Genomic DNA, 25,103 nt, shown 5'->3' on the forward strand with positions numbered 1-25,103 from the left:
TGTCTTCTTATAGGTTTAGGATGACAAATCAGGAAGATGTAAACCAGAAACGACAATGCAGCATCGGCAATTTTATCATCAAATCTATCAAAGCAGATAAAGAGTAATTTAACTTGAGGCTGAGGAAAGATGACACTAAATTCATGATTCTCATAATCTACACTAAAAGCTGGCATGATCATTGGTCCCATTCCGATGTTGAGTTCGGATTTGATTAGCTTCGTAAAAAATTCCAGCAATCTGAAGAACCATGAAGTCCCCAAATTTGTCTGGTAAAATATATTAATATCTTTTTTTTTTGACAAACGATACCAATTTTATAAATATTAACACTTGATAACACAAGGGTTAATTACAAAAAAAGGCTAACTACCCCCATATCCTTTCTAGCTAACTCTGATAGCCAAGATGGGAATGAACCTTCCCATTCAATAATCCTAACCGACTTGACTGCAAATTGAGTCATAGCATGGCTAAAACCATTAGCAGTTCTGGGAACAAACAAGAACAAACAACATTCAAAGCTCTTCTTCAGGTCCTCAATGTCTTCCAGGATTGTTTGTAGCTTACATTCCTGCACATTGCCTGTGTTGATTAGGCTCACTACATTTCTATAGTCAGATTGGATCTCTATACTTGTCCATCTTGCAGCTTTGGCCATTTCCAGCACACTCCTTACTGCTAAAGCTTCCTCTGTGGCTGCTTCTCCTCTTCTCCTCGCCACGATGCCTTTGGCTTTCACAATCTCTCCACGCCAATTCCTTGCAATTATCCCCAAGACTGTCCTTACCATCCTAGCTGAGATTGTAGCATCTGTGTTGATCCTTATTTCTTCTTCCTTAGGTGGTTCCCATTTTTGCTGTAGCTGTCCTTCCACTACTGATGTTGTATTTGGCCATGTGTTGGTTTCATTTGCAGCTTCATACTCAAGCCATTCTTGTTGTGCTTTATCTACAATCAGTTTTGCATCCACATTCTCAGTCTGGAATGTCATCTTGTTTCGATCTTTCCAGATCTGCCACAGTATGTTCATCATGAGCTGGATTCTGTCCATACCTTGCGCCTCCCTAGCAGATTGCATCATAGCATCCCACCATCTCCAAATGTTACATTGCAGCTCAACTATCCCCTACCACTTCACTAGAGCTAACTTCCATACTACTTGAGCTGTTGGGCAAAAGAAGAAAATGTGCTCAATCGTTTCAGCGTTCTCCCCACAACAGTTACATAAATTGCTTCCCTTTCCAATCCTCTTATAGAGTGTTTCATTAGCAGGCAGTGCATTTTGTAGACACCTCCATAAGAAGTGTTTCAATTTCATCTTAACATTTAATCTCCACAGTCTTTTCCACACTGTATGCTTCCTAATCTCCCAGCTAGTTTCTGATCCTTGCGCTAACCTTTGATTCACATTGTTTCCTTCCCCCTTTTCGACATCATATCCTGTCTTCACTGTATATACTCCAGATTGACTATGTTTCCAGAACAGTCTATCTTTCCTTCCATATAAACTAAGGGGATACTGGTTATGTGTTCCACCTCTTCTTCATTAAACTAAAGCTGCAAGAGATCTGTTCTCCACTTCCTTTCCTCTATTAATTCATGGACGTACTCAAGCTGGCATCCTGTTGGTCTTGCAGTTGATGCTCGTCCATTGATCGAACCAGGTATCCATTTGTCTTGCCAAATCTTCACTGTCCTTCCATCTCCCACTCTCTTCCATAAGCCTTGTTGAAGTAGTTCTCCCCTCTTGTGCATACTTTTCCAACACCAAGAAGCAGTGGTAGGGGGCTGTTGTTCCAGCTAGTCTTCCTCTTTCATGTATTTAGCTTTCAAAACTTTGCTTACTAACATATTTGGATTAGTGATGATCCTCCAAATTTGTTTTGCAAGCAAAGCTAAATTGAAAGCTTCCAAGTCTCTAAAGCCCAACCCCCCTCCCTTTGACTTCTGAAAGCTTACTCCATCTGACCCAATGCATTTTATTATCACTTTCCCCACCCCCCCACAGAATCTAGCAATTCTAGCACTAATCTCCTTACACATACATTTAGGAAGTTTGAAACACGACATGATATAATTAGGCATGGCCACGATAACAGATTTGATCAGTACCCTTTTACCCCCTTGACTAAACATCTTATGTTTCCAACCTTGTAACTTGCTATGAATTTTATTTTTCAGATACCCAAAAACTTGGTTTTTAGCTCTCCCAATAGTCATAGGGAGGCCTAGATATTTACCACTCTGAGCCTCCCTCATGTTGTCTAACACCTCACTAATCTCCTTTCTAATCATGATGGGAGTATTTCTAGCAAAAAACATGGCTGACTTATCAAAATTAACTACCTGTCCAGTAGTTAATTTTGCAGATGACTCACTGGTAAAATATATTAATATCTGAAACCCAAAGATTGCATGGAGATATGATAAAAGAATACTTGGGGATTGTATACCCGTCATATTTCAACAAAACCATGCTAGGAGCATCTAGCTGCACCTCTTCCAGATTCCCAATCAAATGTATGTTTCTAATTGAGTGACTTGAACTTTCGAGTGTTTGCAGCCCCAAGCAAAAGTCGATTTTCAACTCTTCAAGGTGTGGGAAATTTTGTTCAAAGTTCAAGAAAAACTCATGAGAGATGGCAACACTGCACAAGAACAAATTCTTCAGTTTCTGAGATGGATTGAGTTGAAGCCGCCAAGTTATTTTATTATCTGAGTCGAAAGAGATCACATTCCTTTAGTAAAAGAATTCAAGACTTGGTGATTCGACTTTAACTTTTCTACTGGCGAGCAAGGCAACAGTAAATGTCTTAAGTTTTTGAAGTTTGGTTACCTTAATATTCTTTACCCCAAAACAGTAACTAATTTGTAGGTTTTCAATTAAGCGACAGCTTGAAATTATTTTCTCGCATGTCAGATCATCTAAATACACTTGAAAAAGGCATAATTGTCGAAGACTATTACACCTTATCTTCTCAACTGTATGCAGATTTAACACGCAATTTTGGACAAATAAGTCTACGAGCCATCTGGATTCCAAAACCACTTGAGGTAAAGCATAAAAATAGATACAAATGCCAAGCCTTGTAACACTGTTTTCGAATGCAATTTGCAGCCAGCTATCAACAGGAGAAGCCAAAGCTAAGAGGTTGTTAAGCTTAAGCACCAAAATACTTGTATCTTTCTTGTACTCGCAGTACATTTGAAAGATGGAGTGGGTGAAAGTCGTGTAATCTACAAGTTTTAGTAGTCCTTCAGAAGTTGGGAAATCATTGTTATAGTCCCACTCAGAACTCAAAAGGTAGTGATCGATAAACTGCAGACTGGGGCGAGTTTGCCATGCACTCAACCATGCCTCAGACAATGAAACTATTTTTACTGCTTCTTTGGTGGTGAGGATAGATGGCATGTGATGTATAATAGGTTCTGGCAATTCTGGTATGCCTTCAAAACCATCTGACTGTGTCATCTTGTTACAAACCCTTCATGTTCATGCTCCTAAGAATTGCTGTGACTGGTAAAATCTAAGCTTGTTAGAATTAAGAGATAAATTTAATACGCTCCACTAATATATATGGCAGGAGAGACTACAGGATGGTGTCATTAGACAATTAGAACAAAGACTCTAACATTTCACTTTTTCAAATTAAATACAATAAAAAAAGCATCTTAATTATAATTCACAAGATTTGGTAAATATTGAACAACTAATTAATACAACGAATTTTACCTTGATTGAATTCCAAATTGAAGTAGTAAATAAGAAAGCTTACTAAAACTTGATTTGACCAAAAAAAAAACTGTGAAATTTGATATGGAGATTTTTTTAACATATAAGTTAGGCTTAACATACCAACAAGAACTACTTTTAAGAATATCTATTTGGATGGCCAAGTTTTGGATAGAGATACAAACATATGCATGTGCTTTAAAAATTTTTCAATAGATAAAAAAAAGGGATAATTGCAGAAACCTCCCCTGAGGTTTCTGACATTTGCACTGATCTCCCCTGTGGTTTGAAAAATTGCACTAACCTCCCCTGAGGTTACTAATCCTTTGCAAATTCAGTCCAAACGATTAAAATATTGTTTTAGGGAGTGAAATTATAATTTTATACCAAATTTGTCCTTTGTACTACATGTCCAATGAATGACAAAATACTACAAATCAATTAACAATTAATGAACTTTAAGGAGTATAGTTTATAGGCAAATAAGCATTACCTATTTAAAGTACCGGCTCTTTACAAGTATTTTACTTTCAAACATTTAATTTAATACAAATATTTACGCTCAAATACAGATTTGTATTTACTTTCAAATATTTAATTTTTGTTAAATACAAAAACTACCAATCTCTCTTCCGTAAAAATATTAATATAACACTTTTTTAATTTTAGTTACAAACATTTATGTATTTAACATAAATTAAATGATTCAGAATAAAATACCCATAAAAAGCCAATACTTTACTCATGTAATGGATGAAATCCATAAAGAATTAATACTTTATGAATTATTTCTTTTTTAAAAAAATATTTAATTTATATTAAATAAATAACCTACCGATTTCCTTTTTGCAAGAATATTACTGTAACACTTTTTAAATTTTACTTACAAATATTGATATATTTATCATAAATTAAATGTTTGAAAGTAAAATATCCGTAAAGAGCCGGCACTTTAAATGAATAATACGTGTTTGCTCATAAAGAGCCGGTAACTATTTAAAGTACCGGCTCTTTACGGGTATTTTACTTTCAAACATTTAATTTAATACAAATATTTACGCTCAAATACATATTTGTATTTACTTTCAAATATTTAATTTTTGTTAAATATTAAACCTATCAATCTCTCTTCTGTAAAAATATTAATATAACACTTTTTCAATTTTAGTTACAAACATTTATGTATTTAACATAAATTAAATAATTCAGAATAAAATGCACATACAGAGCGAATACTTTACTTATGTAATGGATGAAAGTCATAAAGAATTAATACTTTATGGGCCATTTCTTTTTTAAAAAAATATTTAATTTATATTAAATAAATAACCTACCGATTTCCTTTTTGCAAGAATATTACTGTAACACTTTTTGAATTTCACTTACAAATATTGATATATTTATCATAAATTAAATGTTTGAAAGTAAAATACCCGTAAAGAGCCGGAACTTTAAATGAGTAATGCGTGTTTGCCCATAAATTATACTCATTAAAGTTTATTAATTGTTAATTGATTTATAATACTTTGTCATTCATTGGACATGTAGCACAAAGGGCAAATCTGGTACAAAATTCTAATTTCACTCCTTAAAACAATATTTTAATCATTTGGACTAAATTTGCAAAGGATTAGTAACCTCAGGGGAGGTCAGTATAATTTTTCAAATCACAGGGGAGGTTAGTGCAAATGTCAGAAACCTCAGGGTAGATTTCTGCAATTATCCCAAAAAAAACTACATTCAAAGGATTTTTTTAACAAGTGTCTAGAGGAATTGTTAGCATATCTAAATTACACGTAACTTACCATGTGAAATACACACAATCATAATCATTGTATCCCTGCATTTAGCCATCATGATAAATTTTTCAAATGCACGCTCATTAACACACCTAAATTCCATCCAACCTACCATGTATATATACACACCAATAATTACTACCCTTCATTGTATTTATACACTTTCGCTAATTAATTTTACCTTTCCAAAAATTTAACACCCAAAATATATTTTAACGATTAGGCACCCGTTAAATAGATCCTTTATAAATTAGTTCCACTCTTCCCAAAAAAAATAACACTTAAGTCCTCTTAACGAATGTATAGTGAGTAGCAATTAGCTAAAGTGATACTAAAAAATTATTTAAAATCACTCCAAAATTACTTTTGGTATTAAAAACTAAAATAAAATGTATCGTCTTAGGAGCCTATAACTTTGACGCAAACATAATTTAAGGCCGTATATTCAATAGCACTCAGTTTTTGCATTAATGTTCAATATGTATCCATAGACTGCTTACTAGCAAAGGACCAGCCGCAAAGATGTACCCCACAAGAGTGGAATTCATATAAAAAACTAAAAAATAAAAACAAAATTTATGTATGTCAAAAAATGTGTTTACATGTATGAAAAAATTATTGTGCATATGTAAATGTGTGTGAGGCGTATTTATCAAAATGCATGAAATAATATAATGGGTCATATTTGAGTCAATTTAATATGACCCAACTCAACATCAATCCAATCTATAATTGAACGAGTATAACTCACTTAAACAAAAATCCAACACCAACCCGTCCAAAAATCGGTCAACCCATCCAATTGTCAGGTCTGATCATTTTATTGGGGTGATTGGATTTGGAAGCTATGCTAGTAGTTTCATCATATCTATAGTGGGAAGTTCTACAAAATGGTGAAGAAGTTTCTAATATTTTTGTGGTAAAGTTAAGATTAACCAATGAGAAGATGACACATAAGAAATTACTGAAAATGAGAAGGGTTTGTACAGGTTGCCTATATTGTTTATTCGCGTTGATTTGTCTCCATCACTAACACCCTGTTTGAATTGGAAAAAGTTGACCCCGATTTGATGTTGAAATTGGCAGCAATTTAAATGCATATACTTACCCGTGGGGTAAGGTTAATTGAAGCATGGATAATTACTCATATGTGTTCGACCCAATGGATAATAACCCATTTGGTACTAAAGCATGAACTAGTTATTGCACTTCGACAGAGGAAAGCAAAATTTGATGGCAAAAGCCTCGAGACGTGCAATTTGCTGGCTCCCATTCTTCAATGAATGACTAATGCTTGCAGTTAAGGCCCTCGGTGGTGATGTTTTATCATTTATTGCATGTTTACATTTTGTATAGGCCATGGGTATTGGTTTATCTTACGGGCATTATAGTGTCCATTTGGTATTTGTTAAGTGATCAAGTCCGGCAACTTGCATTTTATTTGTTCTCTTAAGTGGTGTAAGCACTTGATTTGATAATAACCCATTTTAGTATGGCTTTGTTATTCAAATTTAAATTGGAATACAAGCAAAATTAGATACCTAAAAATCAAATAGACAAATCGTACTTACCATTGTCATTAGAAATATAACTAGTGGGCCGAAATTGATACTATGCAATAGTCAAAATCAAAATGGAGTTAGTAAAACAATGGGGGATACTCGGAATTGTATATTGCAGGTTATCTAATATTTGGTTGGATTAGGAGTAGATAGGATATATCCCAAAAAAAATGCTATAATTGTGTTTGGTTGGGAATTCGAGTATGATAGGATTGCTATTATAATGATCAAAGAACCTCTTATTTTGCAATTTCTTCCTAATAAGGTTAATTTACCTTTTTTTAATATTTATAACCTGCATTCCTAGTTAATAAGCTTAACTTACCATTTTTAATATTTATAACCTTCGTTAACATTATAAATTAAATCAAGGATTTTAATATATGCAAATTAGTAATTGTTACTCAACGGTTTTAATACATCCCCTTATTGACGACGTTATTCATAGGGGTCAGCAAATTGTGCAAATGCGGTAATTCTTCAATATATGAATTCGGTAAATTCTGTTATTGGACTCAATTGAAATATATATCGCTCTCAATTTTGAATTGGAGATACCTAAATTCATTTCACTGTCGAATTGGGGCTCTAAATTATTATACATTCATTATGCTCCTCAGTTATTTAAAAATTTATTGCTGATTTGATCCCCAACTTAATTTATAATTTAACACAGTACTCATGTTTTAATCATTTTGTAGTTTAATTGGTATTCATTTGATCACGTATAGCTAGTTATATCTTGAATCCTTAATCAATGATTTAAGGAACAAGTAAAAAGTGATTAATTTAAACTACAATACACCTTAGACTGTACAATAATTAGTGATAAGTTTCAAGTTTATAGTTTACAATGATTAATAATAAGTAATATTAGTTACAAATTACAATAGTGACTTAATTGCTTTTAATAGTGAAATCACTCGCACTAATATGTTGATGTGCAATTCATATGCATCACTTAAACTGCTTAGTTTATTTGTTCTCTATGCTTAAAGCCTTAAGATTACTGAATAGAGAATAAGAATTTTCATGTTAAATATGTAATATAATATTAGAGCACATCGATACTTGCAAGTTACAAGTTATGCATTCAAATATTCAATAATTCAAACATGAATGATGTACCAAACTGTCAATATCTAAATCTCAATTACTAATTATGTTTATTGTTTAATATTTAGTATTAAACCTATACTTTTTAATTACTATCTAATTCTAGTCATGTATAAAATGATAGGTATTATAGTTATATTATGTATTGTTGTATATTTGTATTATTATAATCATATAATAATTAACAAATACTAAAATGGTATATCATACATCCTTATATATTTTATCATCATAAGTACATGATAATACCATGTACTCACTATTATTAATAGAATTTACCATATTAATAATATAATAATATATTTGTAGTATATACCAATGCTAAATAGTATTTACCTATATATTATATGATTTTATAAACCAATTCGATATTCGAATGTGTGAATACGACACCCATTTCATCTTATCGAATTTGAATTCGAAATCGGTTATTACCAAATTCATAATCTCATTACCTATTTTGTACCATATTAGATTTCAGTCAATTTGGTAAAAACTGCTTTTGTACCAAATTATCAAATATCCAATTTCAAATTATCAAATTCAATTCAAATTCGGGTATGAATTCAGTACGTACTGAATTTGATAGGATTTTTTATTTATTTGGAATGTGGTTGACAAAATAAGTTTAGTAAGGGTAGTTTAGTTCAAGGGCAATATGGTTGCACTACAATGATGTCGATACGTGTAAAATAGTAAAAAATAAATAAATGTATATGTATAGTACACGTTATATGCATATGTACCTCTCACAAGGGCAAATTAGTCCAAAAATACTATTTTCAATTTCTTGGGGGAGATATTCCGAATTATTAATCCAAATTATTTAGTATTTGGTTGGTTTTGAGTTAGATAACATATATTTAAAAAAAATGCTATAATGTGTTTGGTTGGGAATTAGGAAAAGTAGAATTGCTATTATAATGACAAAAGTCTCCCTGATTTTGCAGTTTCTTCGTAATAGGGTTAACTTACCATTTTTAATATTTATAACCTTCATAAACATTATAAATTAAATCAAGGATTTTTATATATGCAAACTCAAGGGTCAAGGATTTTAATATATACAAACTAGTATTTGTCACTCAAGGATTTTAATATATCCCCTTATTGACATCGTTATTCACAGAAACCAATTCATAGGACACTTTTATTTATTTGGAATGTGGTTGACAAATATGGTTTGGTTAGTTATTACAAATCCAATTTTATGTTATTCTATGAACCATACAAATATTAGTAAAATTACAATAATAATTTGGTCTTCTATATGTCCCATACAAATATCAGTAACTTTACATTTTTTATTTGTAATTCTCCTAAATTTCTATCAATCTGACAAACAAAGCTATGTTTGTAATTTGTCAGTTTTTAACCCTAAGGTATGTAATATAACTAGGCATTTGTTACAACTTTAAAATATAAGTTATAGTTTAATAAGAATTTGTTAGGTACAACCCAAAAAGAAAAGGACTTCAAACACAAATAAACATGGACCAAGTCTTCTCAGGTAGTGACCCACGACGAAACTCGCACTTCAAGTGATGTGACAATTGCCTGTTTTTACAAGTGATTTTGTCAAACATTTTTGTGATAAAGACCACTCTCAACGTACTACATAACTATCCTATCTATAGTGGTACAAATTATTGAGAAGGTCGAGATAAATTGGATCGGTAAAGAATGAATACTAGTCGTTTGGATAAATTTTAATGATTGATGCGACCCATGCGTGGTCGCGGTCAATGTGCACAGTGCACATGTGCTTTTTGTGCGAAAGCATCCCTACCAATGCATAAACAATAATTTGGACAGTGCTGAGACATAATCCACTCCAACAAGTTCGCGTTACCAACAATATCAATACAAATATTAGTTTAGATCTTAGGAAATTTTAGTATTTTGAGCCAATGGGCTACGCGATTGTAAATGGGATCATTAGGCTCAAGCTTGACCCACTCAGCCTGAAAATTCTGGGGCCAAACTTCATGTATTTTTGTCTCAGACAGAGTTTGAGCTTGAATATAAAGCACGATTTTGTCGTCAGCCACGGCTGGATTTCAACAAGCTTGTTCTAATTAAAGTCGGATCAAATAATTACTAGGGTTAATTCCACTTTGTCCCCTCAAACTATACACGAAATTCCACTTAAATTCCTGAACTTTAAAATGGGACATTTAAGTCCCTAAACTACAAAATCTAACCCACTTAAATAAAATCCGTGACAGAATCCAAAAAATTGACGGTAGCTTAAGGACGTGGGGGGCACGCTCCATCAGCGTCTACGTGTAATTGTAATAAACCAAAAAAGTAGGGACATAAAGGTAATTTTACTCCCTTTCTCCCTTCTCCCTCATCTTTCCTTTTGTTTTTTCTTTTTTTTCTTTTTCCTATTCTTCTTCTTCCCTCATCCGCCACCACTGACGGCTCCAATCCTATTGCTACTATTATCAAGATATCTCCAAAAGACAAAACTTTAACAACCTTCAAAAGCTTCTATTCTTATATGTCTATGCTTACGGCATGATACTGATGCTATTAGGCTTTTGGTTCCAGTTCTACTTGTACAAAAGCCATGGCTGCAGCTTTAGAATGTTGGACTAGGTGAGCTAGTCTGCTAGTGCAGATAAGGACATGGTGGAGCAAGTTTTGATGAGAACCCAGGACAGATCCGAATCTCCTCCAGGAAACTCCAATCCTGCAACCTCCAGTGGAGGTGTTTTTAGAGACTCTTCCACAATTCTTCTTGCTTAACAATTCTGCTATAGGTTCACCAGAAACCTTTTCTTCATCCCCTTGAAAAGCTGCTCTAGCTGCCAAGAGATCATCATCTTCGTTACCCATCACCAACCCAATATTGCTTGTACCTTATTAGACTAGCCCTCCTCATCACAAATCCAGATTATGGCAGCTTAAGAAGTGGCTCATACCAGTATTTGATGGCTGCCTTTCCATCCGAAAAGTTTCTGACTCTAAATCCCTTAATTATCTTGACATTAACTAGCTCACCGCCACCAGCACCAATAAGCCCACCTTGCTTCTTGGAGTCTTTGACCACAACATTTTCGTGGGATTCTGGTAAGAAATGAAGTAGGGTTCTTGTAAATAGCAGGATGACGCTAGCAAATGCTAAGTCTATCTTCCACTTCACCACCAGTCCCTTAGGAGTACTACTGCAGATCTCGCAGAAATCACAGCCGCCCCAAGAACAATTCGAATTCAACAAAAAGGAATTTCATGGAAGTGAATTTGACAAGAAATTTAGTGGTCAGATTAGACACGTTTTTTGTGAGACTTCGACGATTTTTGGAATACGGTTGCAGATTTGGAATATGAAGTGGGATTTGACTGAAACAGTTTTGGATTGGTAAATAAAAGATGAAAAATGCTTGGAGGCCATTGAACAAAAGCATAGGACTGGAGATGTCAGTGGCGGCAGATAAGGGAAGAAGAAGAATAGGAAAAAGAAAAAATGAAAAAAAAAGTGTGAAAATACCTTTATATCCCTACTTTTTTGGTTTATAACAATTACACATACACACTAATGGAGCGTGCCCCCCACATCCTTAAGCTACCGTCAATTTTTTGGATTCCGTCACGGATTTTATTTAAGTGGGTTAGATTTTGTAGTTTAGGGACTTAAATGTTCCATTTTAAAGTTCAGGGATTTAAGTGGGATTTCGTGTATAGTTTGAAGGGATAAAGTGGAATTAACCCTAATTACTATATACATATGATCTTGTGTATAACTTCATAATTATATATTATAATATATTCAACTTATAATTTATGCATAGTTTTAGAATAATAATATCAAAGAAATAATTATGTGTTAATTGTGAGTTTGGGCCAAGCTTGAAATATGCCTGAAATCCCAATATATTTGTGAATTGTAAATATGAGCCTAAAAGTGTGAATCCAAAAAATTATATCAAGCTTGATTCCAAAGCAGTGCTTGCAAGACTTCATTGGAATTTTCAAGATTCATGTATTAAAAATTACAGAATTCAGTTTTATTCTTGTCTTTTTATGGAAATTAGTGTGTTCAAGTTTCTGGACACCAAGGCGTAAAAAGAAAAAGTTTCTAGACACCAAGGTTTTTGCTTTCTAACACAAATTCTGGAAACCAATTAAGTAGCTAATTTTGCACATTCAAATTCTCAATCACTTTGGCCACGATGCAGCAACCTTAAGTGCTGTCAAAATTCACCCCTTTCTACCTCTTTAATTAAGATTCGCATGTCCAAAGTTTTTGAACCATCTATTTCAGTTCTAATTTCTTCCCATTATACTTATTGTTATAAAATTGATTGTAAAAAAAATTAATGATGAATTTAAAATAAAAAACTAAAGAAAATGAATTTAAAGAAAATTAAACTTTCATATTATTATTAGCAAAAAAGGAAAAGAAAAATAATATAGATATTATGACAACATATAGGCACAGATTGGACCCCCTAATATTTTGATAGATTGCATCCCTTAATTTGATTTTAATTTTTTAACATAGATTTTCCAAATGTGGCATATATAGATTCGTATCTAATATTTGAAAAAGTTCACCACCTTTAAATTTATAACATTATTTTTCTAATTTTCATGTTTCATAATTTCCTAAATATGACTAAATTACAAAAGGCTAAGGTACAAAATGCCTAAATGAGAAATAGGCCAAGGTTTTAATTTATATTCTATTAGAAGTAAAGGGCAATGAATTTTTCTATAAATGATTTCATTTACCACTGAATAAACGCATTCAAGTTATTGTTAGTAGTTCGATAAGATATAGTAGTGTGGTTTCAATTTGCATGATCCATTATGTGTAGAATAATCAATATGTTGGTTTAAAGCACCATTACTAGAATGTTTAATTTCTAACCATAGTAATATACAAGTTGTTTATCAATTACACATTCATTCATTGGTTATTGTATGTATAATGTATATTTTTTTAATGGATAAAAAATTTATTTAGTGTATGTGGATATATAATATTCAAATAACAAATTTGTAAACTTATGGTAGCAAGTAGTGTAATATATAATTTTCTTAGATTTTGAAAATGACTAGATAACCTCAGATAGTTTCATGAAAAGTGAAAAATGGACACAAGATGTTTAACATTTAAACAAAAATATATGTAATAAATAAAAAAAAGTACAATTAAATGTACAAAATATAAGTTACAAACATATGAATAAAGTGTAAATACCAAATAATAGGATGTACAACCAAAAGAACCAAGTGTAAAAATCTATATATAATGGTATAATGAGTATTTCATTAAAGTCATTGCAAGAGTTGATTTTCATCTATTTTTCGCTTTATATAAAGATAAATGGGAATAACGTGTAATTTACGGTTATTTAAATGACAGTGGCTATTTGATTCATTCTTTTCCACTTGATCTAATTTTCTTAGATAGCTGAAGTGTGTCCCTGTTGTGCAGTACTGGCTATAAGATGGTTGACAACGATCTATGTGAAGATTCGATATTCTTGTATATTGTTAGATAAAGGTTGTAAATTAAGTCGAGATGATGTGTGGTTGATATCATGTTGTCCAAATGCAATTGTGTATGGAACCTAAGCGTTAGTATGTTTGTGCTTAATTGGAACTATAGTATTTTGCATGCAAGATTCAAACAAAGAAAAAAAAAAAAAGAAAACAGTTTGCTGCACCTAACATACAAGCTGGTTAATGCTTCTTCTAGACTTCTAGTGACAAATATGTGAAGATAGTTCTTACAATTCGCTAATAAAGTAAAAGAAAGAAAAAAAAATGAGAGTGTTTAACTACCTCTGGTTGCCAGGCTGGAAGCTAGTGTAGTTGGGCCTGCTATACAATTGGTGTAATTATTGTACTTCTTTTAGAAGGTATTGTACGTTTACAATGGTGATTATATTAATTTATTGAGTTGGTGTACAAAAACAAAATTTAGGTGTACAAAATATAAATGTAATTATATATCCAATCATGTGAAATGTACGACAACCGCACAATTGTACCAAACTCCCAATGATACTGAGCCCAATTTTAGAAAGGGTACCGAGGGTTAAAAAAAGGCACGCAGATTTGCATTAACTCCATCTTTCTATGATACAACGAGGAGAAGATAGGTATACATTCTTTAGAGTTGAACCTTCACCATCTCTTCAGTTCGGCTTCTCTTATTAAGAGATGGCTGCAAATTGCTATAGAAAATGGTGTTAGAAAACTTGGCATTTATGTCTATAATCACAAACTGTCTTGGAAAGTTTTTGAAGCCAAATCGCTTCTTGACTTAGCTGTTCACAATTGCCAATTGAATCTAAAATGTCACAATCTTCGACGATTGTGTCTGTGGTGTGTACTTAAATGATTCTCATTTCAGAAAATAATTTCAAGTTGCCACTTGATTGAAAAGTTGGAAATTAGCTTTGGCCTAAATATTGTCAAGGTCAAGCTTCAGAAGCTTCAAAAATTTACTGTTGGCTTGCCAATCAGCGGAAATGTTGAAATCCAACCACCAAGCCTTCAATTCTTTGCCTACAGAAATACATTATCTAATGGAAGAGTATAGTTTCGGGCTTCAACTATATGCATCCTGGGAGCTAAAGAGTTTGTCGTTGGATGATGTTGCCATAACTAATGAGTTCTTCTCTAACTTTGCACCAACTTCGCACACCTTAAAGAGTTGAAAATCCAGTCTTACCCAGGTTTGAAAATACTCAAAATTTCAAGTCATTTACCTAAAGGAATGGATTTGGGATAGAACGTTAAATTGGAAGAGGTGCAAATTGATGCTCCACGCGTGGTTCTGTTTAGATACGAAGGAAATACCATCCCAAAGTTTCTCTTTACTTCTTCATCCAATCAATGCATTTCAGAGATTGATATGAATTCTTAATTGTCAATCTTTACTTCTTCATCCAATCAATGATGTGAACTCAATTGTTTTACATAATTTAAGTTGTGCCAAAATGGAAAGTATGCTCTTTTAGTACTAATAGGTCCAAACATACTCGTCTAGGACCCGTCAAGTTTCACGTAGCTTCTGCTAGAATTCTTTAATGGCCTTGCTTAGCATGAGGTTCATTCCTTAATCTAATCAATCTTCACAAGCGATGTCTTTATTAATAGGTGGAAGTTGTTCAAGTATGCTTTATGTGTCCATTTTATTGCAATTACTGAATATATTAGTTCGTTGATACATTGGATACAGCCATAACGTAAATCGTTTACTGTATACCGATCACTACTTCTAGCTTGAAATGATTTTGCGGAGAATAGCTTTTTGGAACATTTGCAACTCGCTGTTGATTGTCTGTCATGATACATATGTACTCACCGTACATGGTGCTTCCAACTCTTGCTATGGTGTTCTGCAATTCTGAAGTATTTCTGGGCTAAGAATGATGGTTTTATATGGATATTTAAAGCACTTCATATGTACTACTGGAAGCGAAATGTCAATTGCAGTCATTGTTGATCTGAACTTTTCAATGATCAAGCACCTGATACCCTTTCATCTCAAGAGCGGGCATGTGTGGACAATTTTCTGGACCCTAATACAAATATACAGATAATAATGGTGCCGGGATTTGTTCTATTGAGTTTTCAGATTAGATCTTCCTGTCAGCTAACCTTGCTGCTATTCCAAATCCTGTTTAGCAAACATGAAGTTGCAAGGTCTTCCGCATCTGCATTAGATTAGGTTGAGCCTAAATGAGACTAGTATGTCCATCGCTGCTGCTGTCAGCCTGTCACTGTAAATGGCGATGCCATCAAGTTTTCTGTTTTTCTAATATTATGATAGCCAAACAAAACTTCTAACTCAGAACAATTGATTTATCAGCATCTTCCATCTTTTAAGGTCGAAATTTCCATATGCATGGTTTGCATGTTCAGTTGATATGAATTACCACACTTCCTTGCTTGTAAGCAAGTTATTAAGTGATGCAATTTAAAAGGCATTTATGTCTGCTTTTGATCCAGTAGTAAGGATGGAGACATCTAGATGCAAACGTCAACCAATTTCAGTACATCAGCTGTATGGATTGTTCCAGTACATCTGCTGGTAATGAAAAAAAAAATGTCTTCAGGAGCTCAAGGAACTCGCATTTTCCTTGCTCAATTTGTGTCCCAGTATGTCCAGAGTGGCCGTTTTACCGACTGGCAAGCTTCATGGAGGGTCTCAACATTTTGTGTTTTATTTTGAGCTTTATATTATGAGCTTTTGATGTAAAATGATACGTGTTATATGCGTCCCTAGTTAAGTCTAAGGGTTAAATACATTAATGTAGAGAAATATTGTGTATAAAGGTCCTAAATTATAGTACTGGTTAAATTTTGGATTTCTGATTTCTTCCCTTACGATTTCATTATCCAATTACCAGGTCAATGGCATAACACATTATGCTTAAAATTGGTGATTACCCTACCAAGCAGGCTGGATTTGAATTATCCTAACATGAATGAGTTAGGTGCTGAGGGTACTTTGGTTTTCAAGTCTACACAAAGAGAAGAAGGGTCCTCATGAAAATTAATAGACTCACCAGGGGCTCTAGTTTTGGAGATTCACCAAGACCATTACAGCAAGCTCACAAATTAGTCTCAAATCCAGTGAAGTGGTGTATAGACCTGGCTGTCGAATTCACGACTCTAGGCCCACAATCTCAATCCATTCCCTATAAGAAATCCCAAGTGCTGGTAAGATGGATTCCTCCACCTTGTGGATGGATTAAACTCAACTCTGACGGCTCTGCCCTTAATAATCCCGGGATTGCAGGTGCTGGGGGGATCTTTCGTGACTCCTCTGGCTGTTGGATTAAGGGTTACAGCAGAAACTTAGGCATCGCGTCTAACATCCTAGCTGAACTATGGGGAGTTAGAGATGGACTCCAACTGGCTATTGCGCTAAAAATCCCCTGCTTAGAAGTTGAAGTTGATTGTGCTGATATGATTTCTCTCCTTAATTCTACTGTGAATCCTGATCATCTTTTCCATCCAATTATCATGGACTGCAGATGCCTGCTTTCGCAGCTCCAGCATGTTAAACTCAGGCATGTCTACCGTGAGGCCAACAGATGTGCAGATGTCTTAGCGAAATTGGGCAGCAAGCTGGATCAAAATTTTATGATTTTTGAATCATGTCCTCGAGAACTCCTTTTTGCTTTTGATGAGGACACCAGGGGCATCTGTTATCCCCGTAGCATTAGGACAGTTCTGTAATAGCCAGGGGAACTTTTGATTGCTTTTATTTATATTACGCCGTTTTCACCAAAAAAAAAAAAACAGCAAGCTAACAAGCATTCATTTAACAGGTTCGGTTTGTTCCGGAATATGAAACCACAAGTTACAATTTGTTAATCAGAAAGTACCAATGTTCAAGAAAACGTTCAAGAAAGGCACAGAAGTACATGAATTGGATGCATAAATAGGAGAAAGACATGAGCATTGGCACAACAATTAAGTTTAACTCTAGCAGATCCCAGAAGAATTCCAAAAACAATTCAGGTGAAGCAGGATCAAGAACGCCGAATCTCTTTACAATAAACTCTAGCAGTACCCGAATTAAGATTTAAAACTTGTCGTCTACTTTCACGGAATGGCTGGAACGGAGAACTTACAACAATATAACACCGCATTCTCCAAAAATTGAGGAACAAGAAGAGACCCATTGAGAGAAAGATGTATAGCAACTTGATATATTCAAAGATGAGATGAAGAAGGGTAAACCTAGCAGAACATTAATATGTTTTTCAAGAAACTCGTAGTTTCTTTGTTGTGTTTTCTGCATTCAGTGTGTGATTGTCCTCATCTGAAGTTTGGACCTGATTCCCTTGGATCCCATCTGGGCACTGAATGCAATAATATCGTTTTGGACAGTGGCTCTTTCGAATTTCGCTCATTTCTTCTCTGTCTCAACTATTCTTTCACAATTCTCAGAAATGGTATTTATCTAAGGAGCATGGTTGTTATTTATTGGGCAAATTACATTTTAGCCCCCTGTGGTTTTCGAAAAAACCACATAACCCCCCCATCGTTCAAAAAGCTATACATAAACCCCCTGTGGTTTGGGTTGAACTGGCAAATAGACGGAAAGCATCCACCGTAACGATTCGTGGGCAAAACGCGCCTGTTCTTCTGGTAGCAGTAGGAAACATACCCATATTACCCCTGACCAATTTGACGTACCCAATAAAGCCTAGATGGGTGCTCCTCATCTCTTTCCATCTTCCGAAATACTTTGTAGCTGACTTTGCACTGAATGTTGGTGAAGGAACCCAAGATAGAGAACGAAGGAAATCTGAAGGTGAGTTCTAACATCAAGGTGCAGTCTTTTCCTTTTCCTGAAATATGACTTGAATGGATTATTAATTTTTTTTCAATAAACTATAGATGTCATGCTCAAGCAGTGCTGGTGGAAGTACTGAAGATCTAAGGTACCAATACCTATTTTGTTCATGTGGGAGAAAAGCAGCGGTAAAAATTGTTGAATCTGACAAACCTTCAAAAGGAAAGCTATATTTTGTTTGTGCGACAAGAAGTTGTGAATTTTTCTCATGGTGCAATCCAACAAGGAGAATAAGACAAAATTACACTAGTGATTTGAATGTTACAAGGAGAGACATATTTAGTGGAGAGTCAAGTATTGATAGTTCAGAAGTGGAAGGCTTGCGCATGGATGGTGGTTTATATTTGAGGAAAATGAAAAACATTGAAGAAAGCTTAGGAGCCATGAAGATTTGCGTGGGTGCTTGTTTTGCTATATCTGTGCTATCATTTCTCATTTTGATGTTTAAGTGAAAATAATTCAGATGAATTGTGGCTGTAAAAGTGTTGTAAATCTGAACCTGTTGTGTTCAATGAATGAATGAATGAATCTGCTTTGGTAGTCAATTGATATAATAGGCAAACATGATTTCCAGTTGGTATGAACCTGCTTTGGTACTCACAGGCTGAACTTGGTACTCATCGAGACAGCATAGCCAAAAAGCACATACATGAGCTATCCAAAGTGGACATTTGCAATGGTTTAAAGCAAAAGAAAGTATCTCAATTAATTTAAGGGATAATTTCAGAAACCTCCCCTGAGAGTTGGACGGGTAACTAGTGTGTCAGAGAGTTGCCATAATCTCCTTAAACCCGCATGCGGGTTTAAAGAGTATTCGGATATTCTCATATGCACCTATGCAAATCGAACCAACCGGATATCTTATCCGTATCCCATTTTTTTAAATAAAAATCTTATAAATTTGAAAAATAAAATCAAATTTAGATGTATTAGGGTTTTAAAAATATTATATAAGTGATAAAAATTTTATAAATTGTAAAAATAAAATCAAATTTAAATAATTAAATGTTATATTTGCATAAGAAATAATACAATAATCATAATAATGATAATACAATAATATTGGTGTAATAAAACTGCCATTAATTTAAATATTTACTTATAATGCCCAAAGAGCCTAATTACCAATTTTTTCTTCTCGCGCTCAAATATAACATTAACCCGCATGCGAGCTAACCTTGAAATAGAAAAAACACAGAATCCCGCTTGCGGGTTTCAGTGTTATTATGCAGGCGGGATTTTAACCTGCTTGCTTGTAAACATGTACCACATTGCTCTGAAATTATCCCTTAATTTAACTACCATTATAGCTATGCGGCAAGAGTTCAAGTATAGACAAATAAGGAGCAGTAAAGGTTCAGACTAAGTTCTAAAGCAAAAAAGCACACATCAAAAGCCAATTTCCAAGATGCCTCAAGTAAAGTTTCACAAGGCTGCATAAATAGATAGGTTTAAGTCAGTTAAATGCAGTAATTGCAGTAATAACCATCATCATTAATAGTACCTGTGACACTGAACCCTGTTGTGAGACAGATCCAATACTTGTATTTCCAGCATTTACAACATCTTCACCTGCATTTCCAGCATCACTAGCTCCAGCAGGCACCTATTTTAATGGTAACACATAAGGTAACAAATTAAGTACATATGACACTGATTACAAATTAACTACTACTTACCTTATAAAACTTGGACTTTGGATGGATTGGGAATTTACAAGTCCTAGAATTATGTCCTGGCCTAAAACACTTCTTACAGTGCACAACAAGTCCTTTTCTTGTAGATGTGGTGCCTCTAACTTCATCAGCTTCTCTTCTTCTCACTTTCTTGGGTCTTCCAGGTTGCTTTCTAATCTTTGGGGGATTCACCTTTTCAGCTCCTTTTGAATCCCAATAGTCTTCAGAGGGCATTGCAGCTATAGTGTAGTTATAGGTGCTCAAGTATGCTTCTTTGCTATAACAAGGATCAACATAGTGTTCAGGCTCTGATTTATCTCTTTGAATGGCAGCAATAGAATGTGAGCATGGAATCCCACTTAGTTGCCATGATCCACATGTGCATGTTCTACGACTTATATCAACAACATATACTCTAGTCCCACAATCCACTTCATACTCAGCATCCCGAGAATAATGAGCTATGCAGAACCTACTATTTAGCTTGTTCCTCTCAAGTCGTTCTTGTATGTTTGGACAAAGGTTCCCTTCATACTGTTGCATGCCTTCCCTTTTCACATTTAGCCTCTGCATGAGTTTTCTTCTTATCCACTCAAACATGGAGATGATTGTGAACTCTCTTGCTGGAAGTATGTAGGAATTAAATGACTCATTCAAATTATTAACAAGAATATCACTCTTGCATGAGGAGCTGAAATGTGACCTGGACCATAAATGTGCAGGAATCCTGTTTAACCAACCAGCTGCATTCATAGCTTCTCCCACCTTTGGATCAGCCCTTTCCAATTCAGCCATTGCTATCTTGAAGTCACGAATGTTCCCAGCAGACGCAGCTGCCCAAAAGTACTCCTTCAACTCCTTTCCCTTGAACTTCTGTTTGAAATTTTGATATATATGACGAAGGCAGTACCTATGCTCTGATTCAGGAAACACATCATCAATTGCACTGACTAATCCTTTTTGCCTATCAGATATGAATGTCCATGGAGCTCCATTTTCAGCACCAACTTCAATTTTCAACTCCATCAAAAACCATTTCCATGAGTCATATCTCTCGGCTTCCACTACAGCCATTGCAATGGGAAACATGTTATCATTGCCATCCCTACCCATAGCTGTCAAAAGTTGTCCACCAAATGGACTTTTTAAAAAGCAGCCATCTAATCCAATTATTCGTCGACAACCAGCTAGAAACCCATTCTTCATTGCACTTAAACTCCAGTACATTCTTTCAAATATCCCAACCTCGTTCTCATCCAGTCTAGTCACTTGCAGGACAATATGGCTACCAGGATTCCGGATCAACAAGGTAGCAGCATAATCTCTGATGACATTATACTGTCTTATATCATCCCCTTGTAGTGCCTCTCTTGCCAATCTTTTAGCTCTATAAGCCTGTCTCATGCTTATGTCCACCATAATCTCTCTCCTCACAGTCTTGACAAATCCTTCAATAGAAGAACTTGGTTCATCTCTGAACCTGTCTAAATATTTTTTGCTCAAATATCTTGCATTTGCATGATGATTGCTGTATTCTCTTCCACACACATGCACTCCCTTTATTGATTTGATCTGAAAGGTGCTTTCATTTTGAATTGGGCTTGCCCGTATTTTCCAAGAACAACCCTTTTTGCACATGGCAATAACTTTTGCTCTTTCATTTTTTTTGTACTTCATGGTGTAGCCTTCCCTGACATTCCATTCCACAAGTGCTTCTCTAAAGGCCCGTAAGTTCTTAAATTTATCCCCAACTTTCAACTCAAAATCTGACTTTCTGAATTCAACTGCAGCATTAAAATCTCGACAACTATTACCTTTCCCATTTCTTTCATCATCTCCCCACATAGTGTCAAGCAGTTCTTCATCATCAATAGCAAATTCATTCCACTCTTCATTAGTTTTAGAACTCTCCCCTTCTTCAAATTTGTTCTTAGAAGAGCCTGGTGTTTGCAGATCCTCCATTGTATATGTCTGGTTCGCTGTTGTTGGTTCTTCATCTGTGCCTTTTGCCTGCTGCTGATTTTCTATTTCATTAGCCTTTGCTCTGTTTGCAAAAATATCCTCATCTTCTGGTCCTTCTAATCCCTCTTTCAACCACTCAGGCTCTTCTAAACTATCAGATGTAGCATCACCGTACTCATCTTCATTTTCAGGCTGTTTTTCAACTTCATCTTGCTTTTCTACAGCTTTTTCACCTTTTTCCTTTGCTGAATTAGACTCTGATTTGCTGTGCTTTTTGTTTCCAGTTAGCTTGGTCTGTCTTCTCACTGACTTCTTGACTATCTGTTTCCCCTTTTTGTTTGCTAACTTTTTTGGGGTATCTTTATCAGATGCCACATTTTGTGCTCCACTATGTGGGGCATCAGTGGGGGCACTTTTACCATGACTTTTTACTCCAACTGAAGCAATTTCACTAGGCATTTCATCACGCAATTCAGCATATATGTTGATAACATCTACTCCTTCATGTGCAGTTAACATTAACTCTATTTCTTTATCTCCTTTAATTTCAGCTGCTCCAACATACAACCCACAATTTGGTATTTCAAAATATAGGTTCACATTCGAGGCATCACCATAGCTACTATACAATTTACACAACATATCCCTGGACAATTTTCTTGTCTCACAATTTTTAAATATGGCTACATCGTTACCAGTATAGACAGTTTCTGGTTCCCATATGAATATACCACCGAAATGCAATTTTATAGTAATTCTTTTTGAAGTTGTCATTTTTTTCAAAGCCTGCATTAGAAATAGTGAAACACATGATAAGAAAAAAAAACACAATCTGATTAAGAAAAGGACATTTAATAGATTACACACTTCAATGAAAACACATGATTACAAAAAAATACAATCTGATTAAGAAAATGACATATTGCATATCGCATACTTCCATGGACCACATGACGGCCAATAAGCCGACAAGCAAAAATTATTCAATGTCCAAATTGTCAAAACTTTATCAGCAGCCAAATCACTCTATATTATTGAAAATCAAGCCACCCACATTTGACCCAAATCTGACACTAATCAACAAATCTCAAACTAACAAAGTCGTATTCTACCCATGTTTAGTTGAAATTCCGGTGATTTTAGAACTCCCGAATGCAATTTTCTTTACCCTAATCTTAATGCATAAATTCAATTCTAGTCGATAAAATACTCTATGCTTAAATATGATAATACAGATTGTCCCAAAGCAGCAAAATTTTAAATTAATCAACGCTTAAGCAAAATAATCATTGATTTATTAACTTTCCAATGCCCGCTAGTTTCTGTTCAAAAACCATGCAAGTGCATCTTATATGCTAAAATGATGTCAAAAAACTTACCAGATGCAACAACAGCTTTCGTGATGCTCTTTCACAGCTACTTTTTGGTCTTCAATGGTAGATCTTTGTGGGTTAAATTTCTCTCCTTCATTCGGTGGTCATGTTTTTCTCTCCTTTTCTCACGACAAAGACAGAACAAGGAAGAATCTGACTCATCTGCTTCCTTTTTGTATTTATATTAGGGTAATTTGGACATTTTGCCCACGAATCGTTACGGTGGGTGCTTTCCGTCTATTTGCCAGTTCAACCCAAACCACAGGGGGTTTATGTATAGCTTTTTGAACGATGGGGGTTATGTGATTTTTGCGAAAACCACAAGGGGCTAAAATGTAATTTGCCCTTATTTATTAGACCAAGGATTCATTGGCAGTTTGCATATAGTCTTTTGAGTAATAAATACGTGTTTGGTAAATGCTTCAAGTAAATGTACCATTTGCATTATGACTCATATCTCTTACAAAGTTATTTTTTTTTTCCCCTTATTGAGCAAACATCACCTCACCTAGCAAGCTAAAACATTTTAAAGCATGTTGGTTTATATAAGTCCCTATTTACTTGATTATTTACCGTGACAATAAGACTATATATGTGCATACTTAATTTTACCGTATCTCTAACCTTGTGCTATCTAGAATTTAACACGATATAAAAGTTCAAGATTCATCGAGTTGAATTGAATCAAATGAATACCCAATGCGTGTGCAATTAGGGAACAATTAAAATGAATCAATTTTGTATAAATTTGTTTGTTACATATAAAAAAATTTATATAAAATTCTTATGAAAGAATTTTGGTTTACATGATTATAATAATTTGGTAGTTACAATACGGGTGGTTATGAATAGTTATATTGACAAAACATGATTAAGCAATTAAGGTAAAAATTATTTTTTTGTAAGGGTAAAATTAAAAATATAAGAGATGTCAAAAAATATATTGTATAGATATTGTAATCTCTTTTCAAGAAAAAAAAATGACTTTTCTCTACATTTTTATTCTTTTTTTTTATATATTTTTTTGTGGTGAGAAAGTTTGCAAGTTCCAAGTGCATTTTATTAATTTAGCTATGTCGTTTTAATTAGGAGGTGTATTCCCCGCCAAAAAAGGAAAAATATATACTTCTTCAATCCCAATTATTTAGTCGAATCCAATTTTTTAAAAATAGTAATTTAATTGTGATGTTTTTGCTTATTTTTTCAATTTTAATTGTGATTTAATTGTGATGTTTATGCTTATATTCTTAATTTTATTCCCATAAATTTAAATTTCAAATTTGAATGATAACATGTATATAATTTAAAAAAGATTGAAAAAAGAGATAAAAAATGTTTTAACTTTTCTAATTTGATAAATATTTTAGTACATTCCAAAATAAAAAATATCAGAGTTTAAATGAAAGGAGGGAATACGATACTTTCAATAAAACGCTCACTGAATCACTTCCAATTGTTATTGACTGGTCGGAAATAGGCAATGCGGCGGCCAAGGCCTCCACCGTGGAACCCTACCTCTTTGCCATTTCAGCCCTAGCAC

The 25,103-nt window shown here is 34.2% G+C and overlaps 1 protein-coding gene across 1 annotated transcript; it reads right to left on the reverse strand.

The window, feature by feature from the left end:
- Positions 1-20,159: 20,159 nt before the first annotated feature.
- Positions 20,160-23,853, reverse strand: LOC140037356 (uncharacterized). Its single transcript, XM_072081477.1, has 2 exons — positions 23,570-23,853; positions 20,160-22,976 (listed from the first exon to the last, which is right to left on the reverse strand). The coding sequence occupies exon 2, from the start codon at positions 22,962-22,964 to the stop codon at positions 20,217-20,219; it is 2,748 nt and encodes a 915-aa protein (XP_071937578.1). The 5' UTR covers positions 22,965-22,976; positions 23,570-23,853; the 3' UTR covers positions 20,160-20,216.
- Between the last annotated feature and the right edge of the window lie 1,250 nt (positions 23,854-25,103).

Source organism: Coffea arabica, chromosome 2e, assembly GCF_036785885.1.
Source record: "Coffea arabica cultivar ET-39 chromosome 2e, Coffea Arabica ET-39 HiFi, whole genome shotgun sequence".
Lineage (NCBI taxonomy): Eukaryota > Viridiplantae > Streptophyta > Magnoliopsida > Gentianales > Rubiaceae > Coffea > Coffea arabica.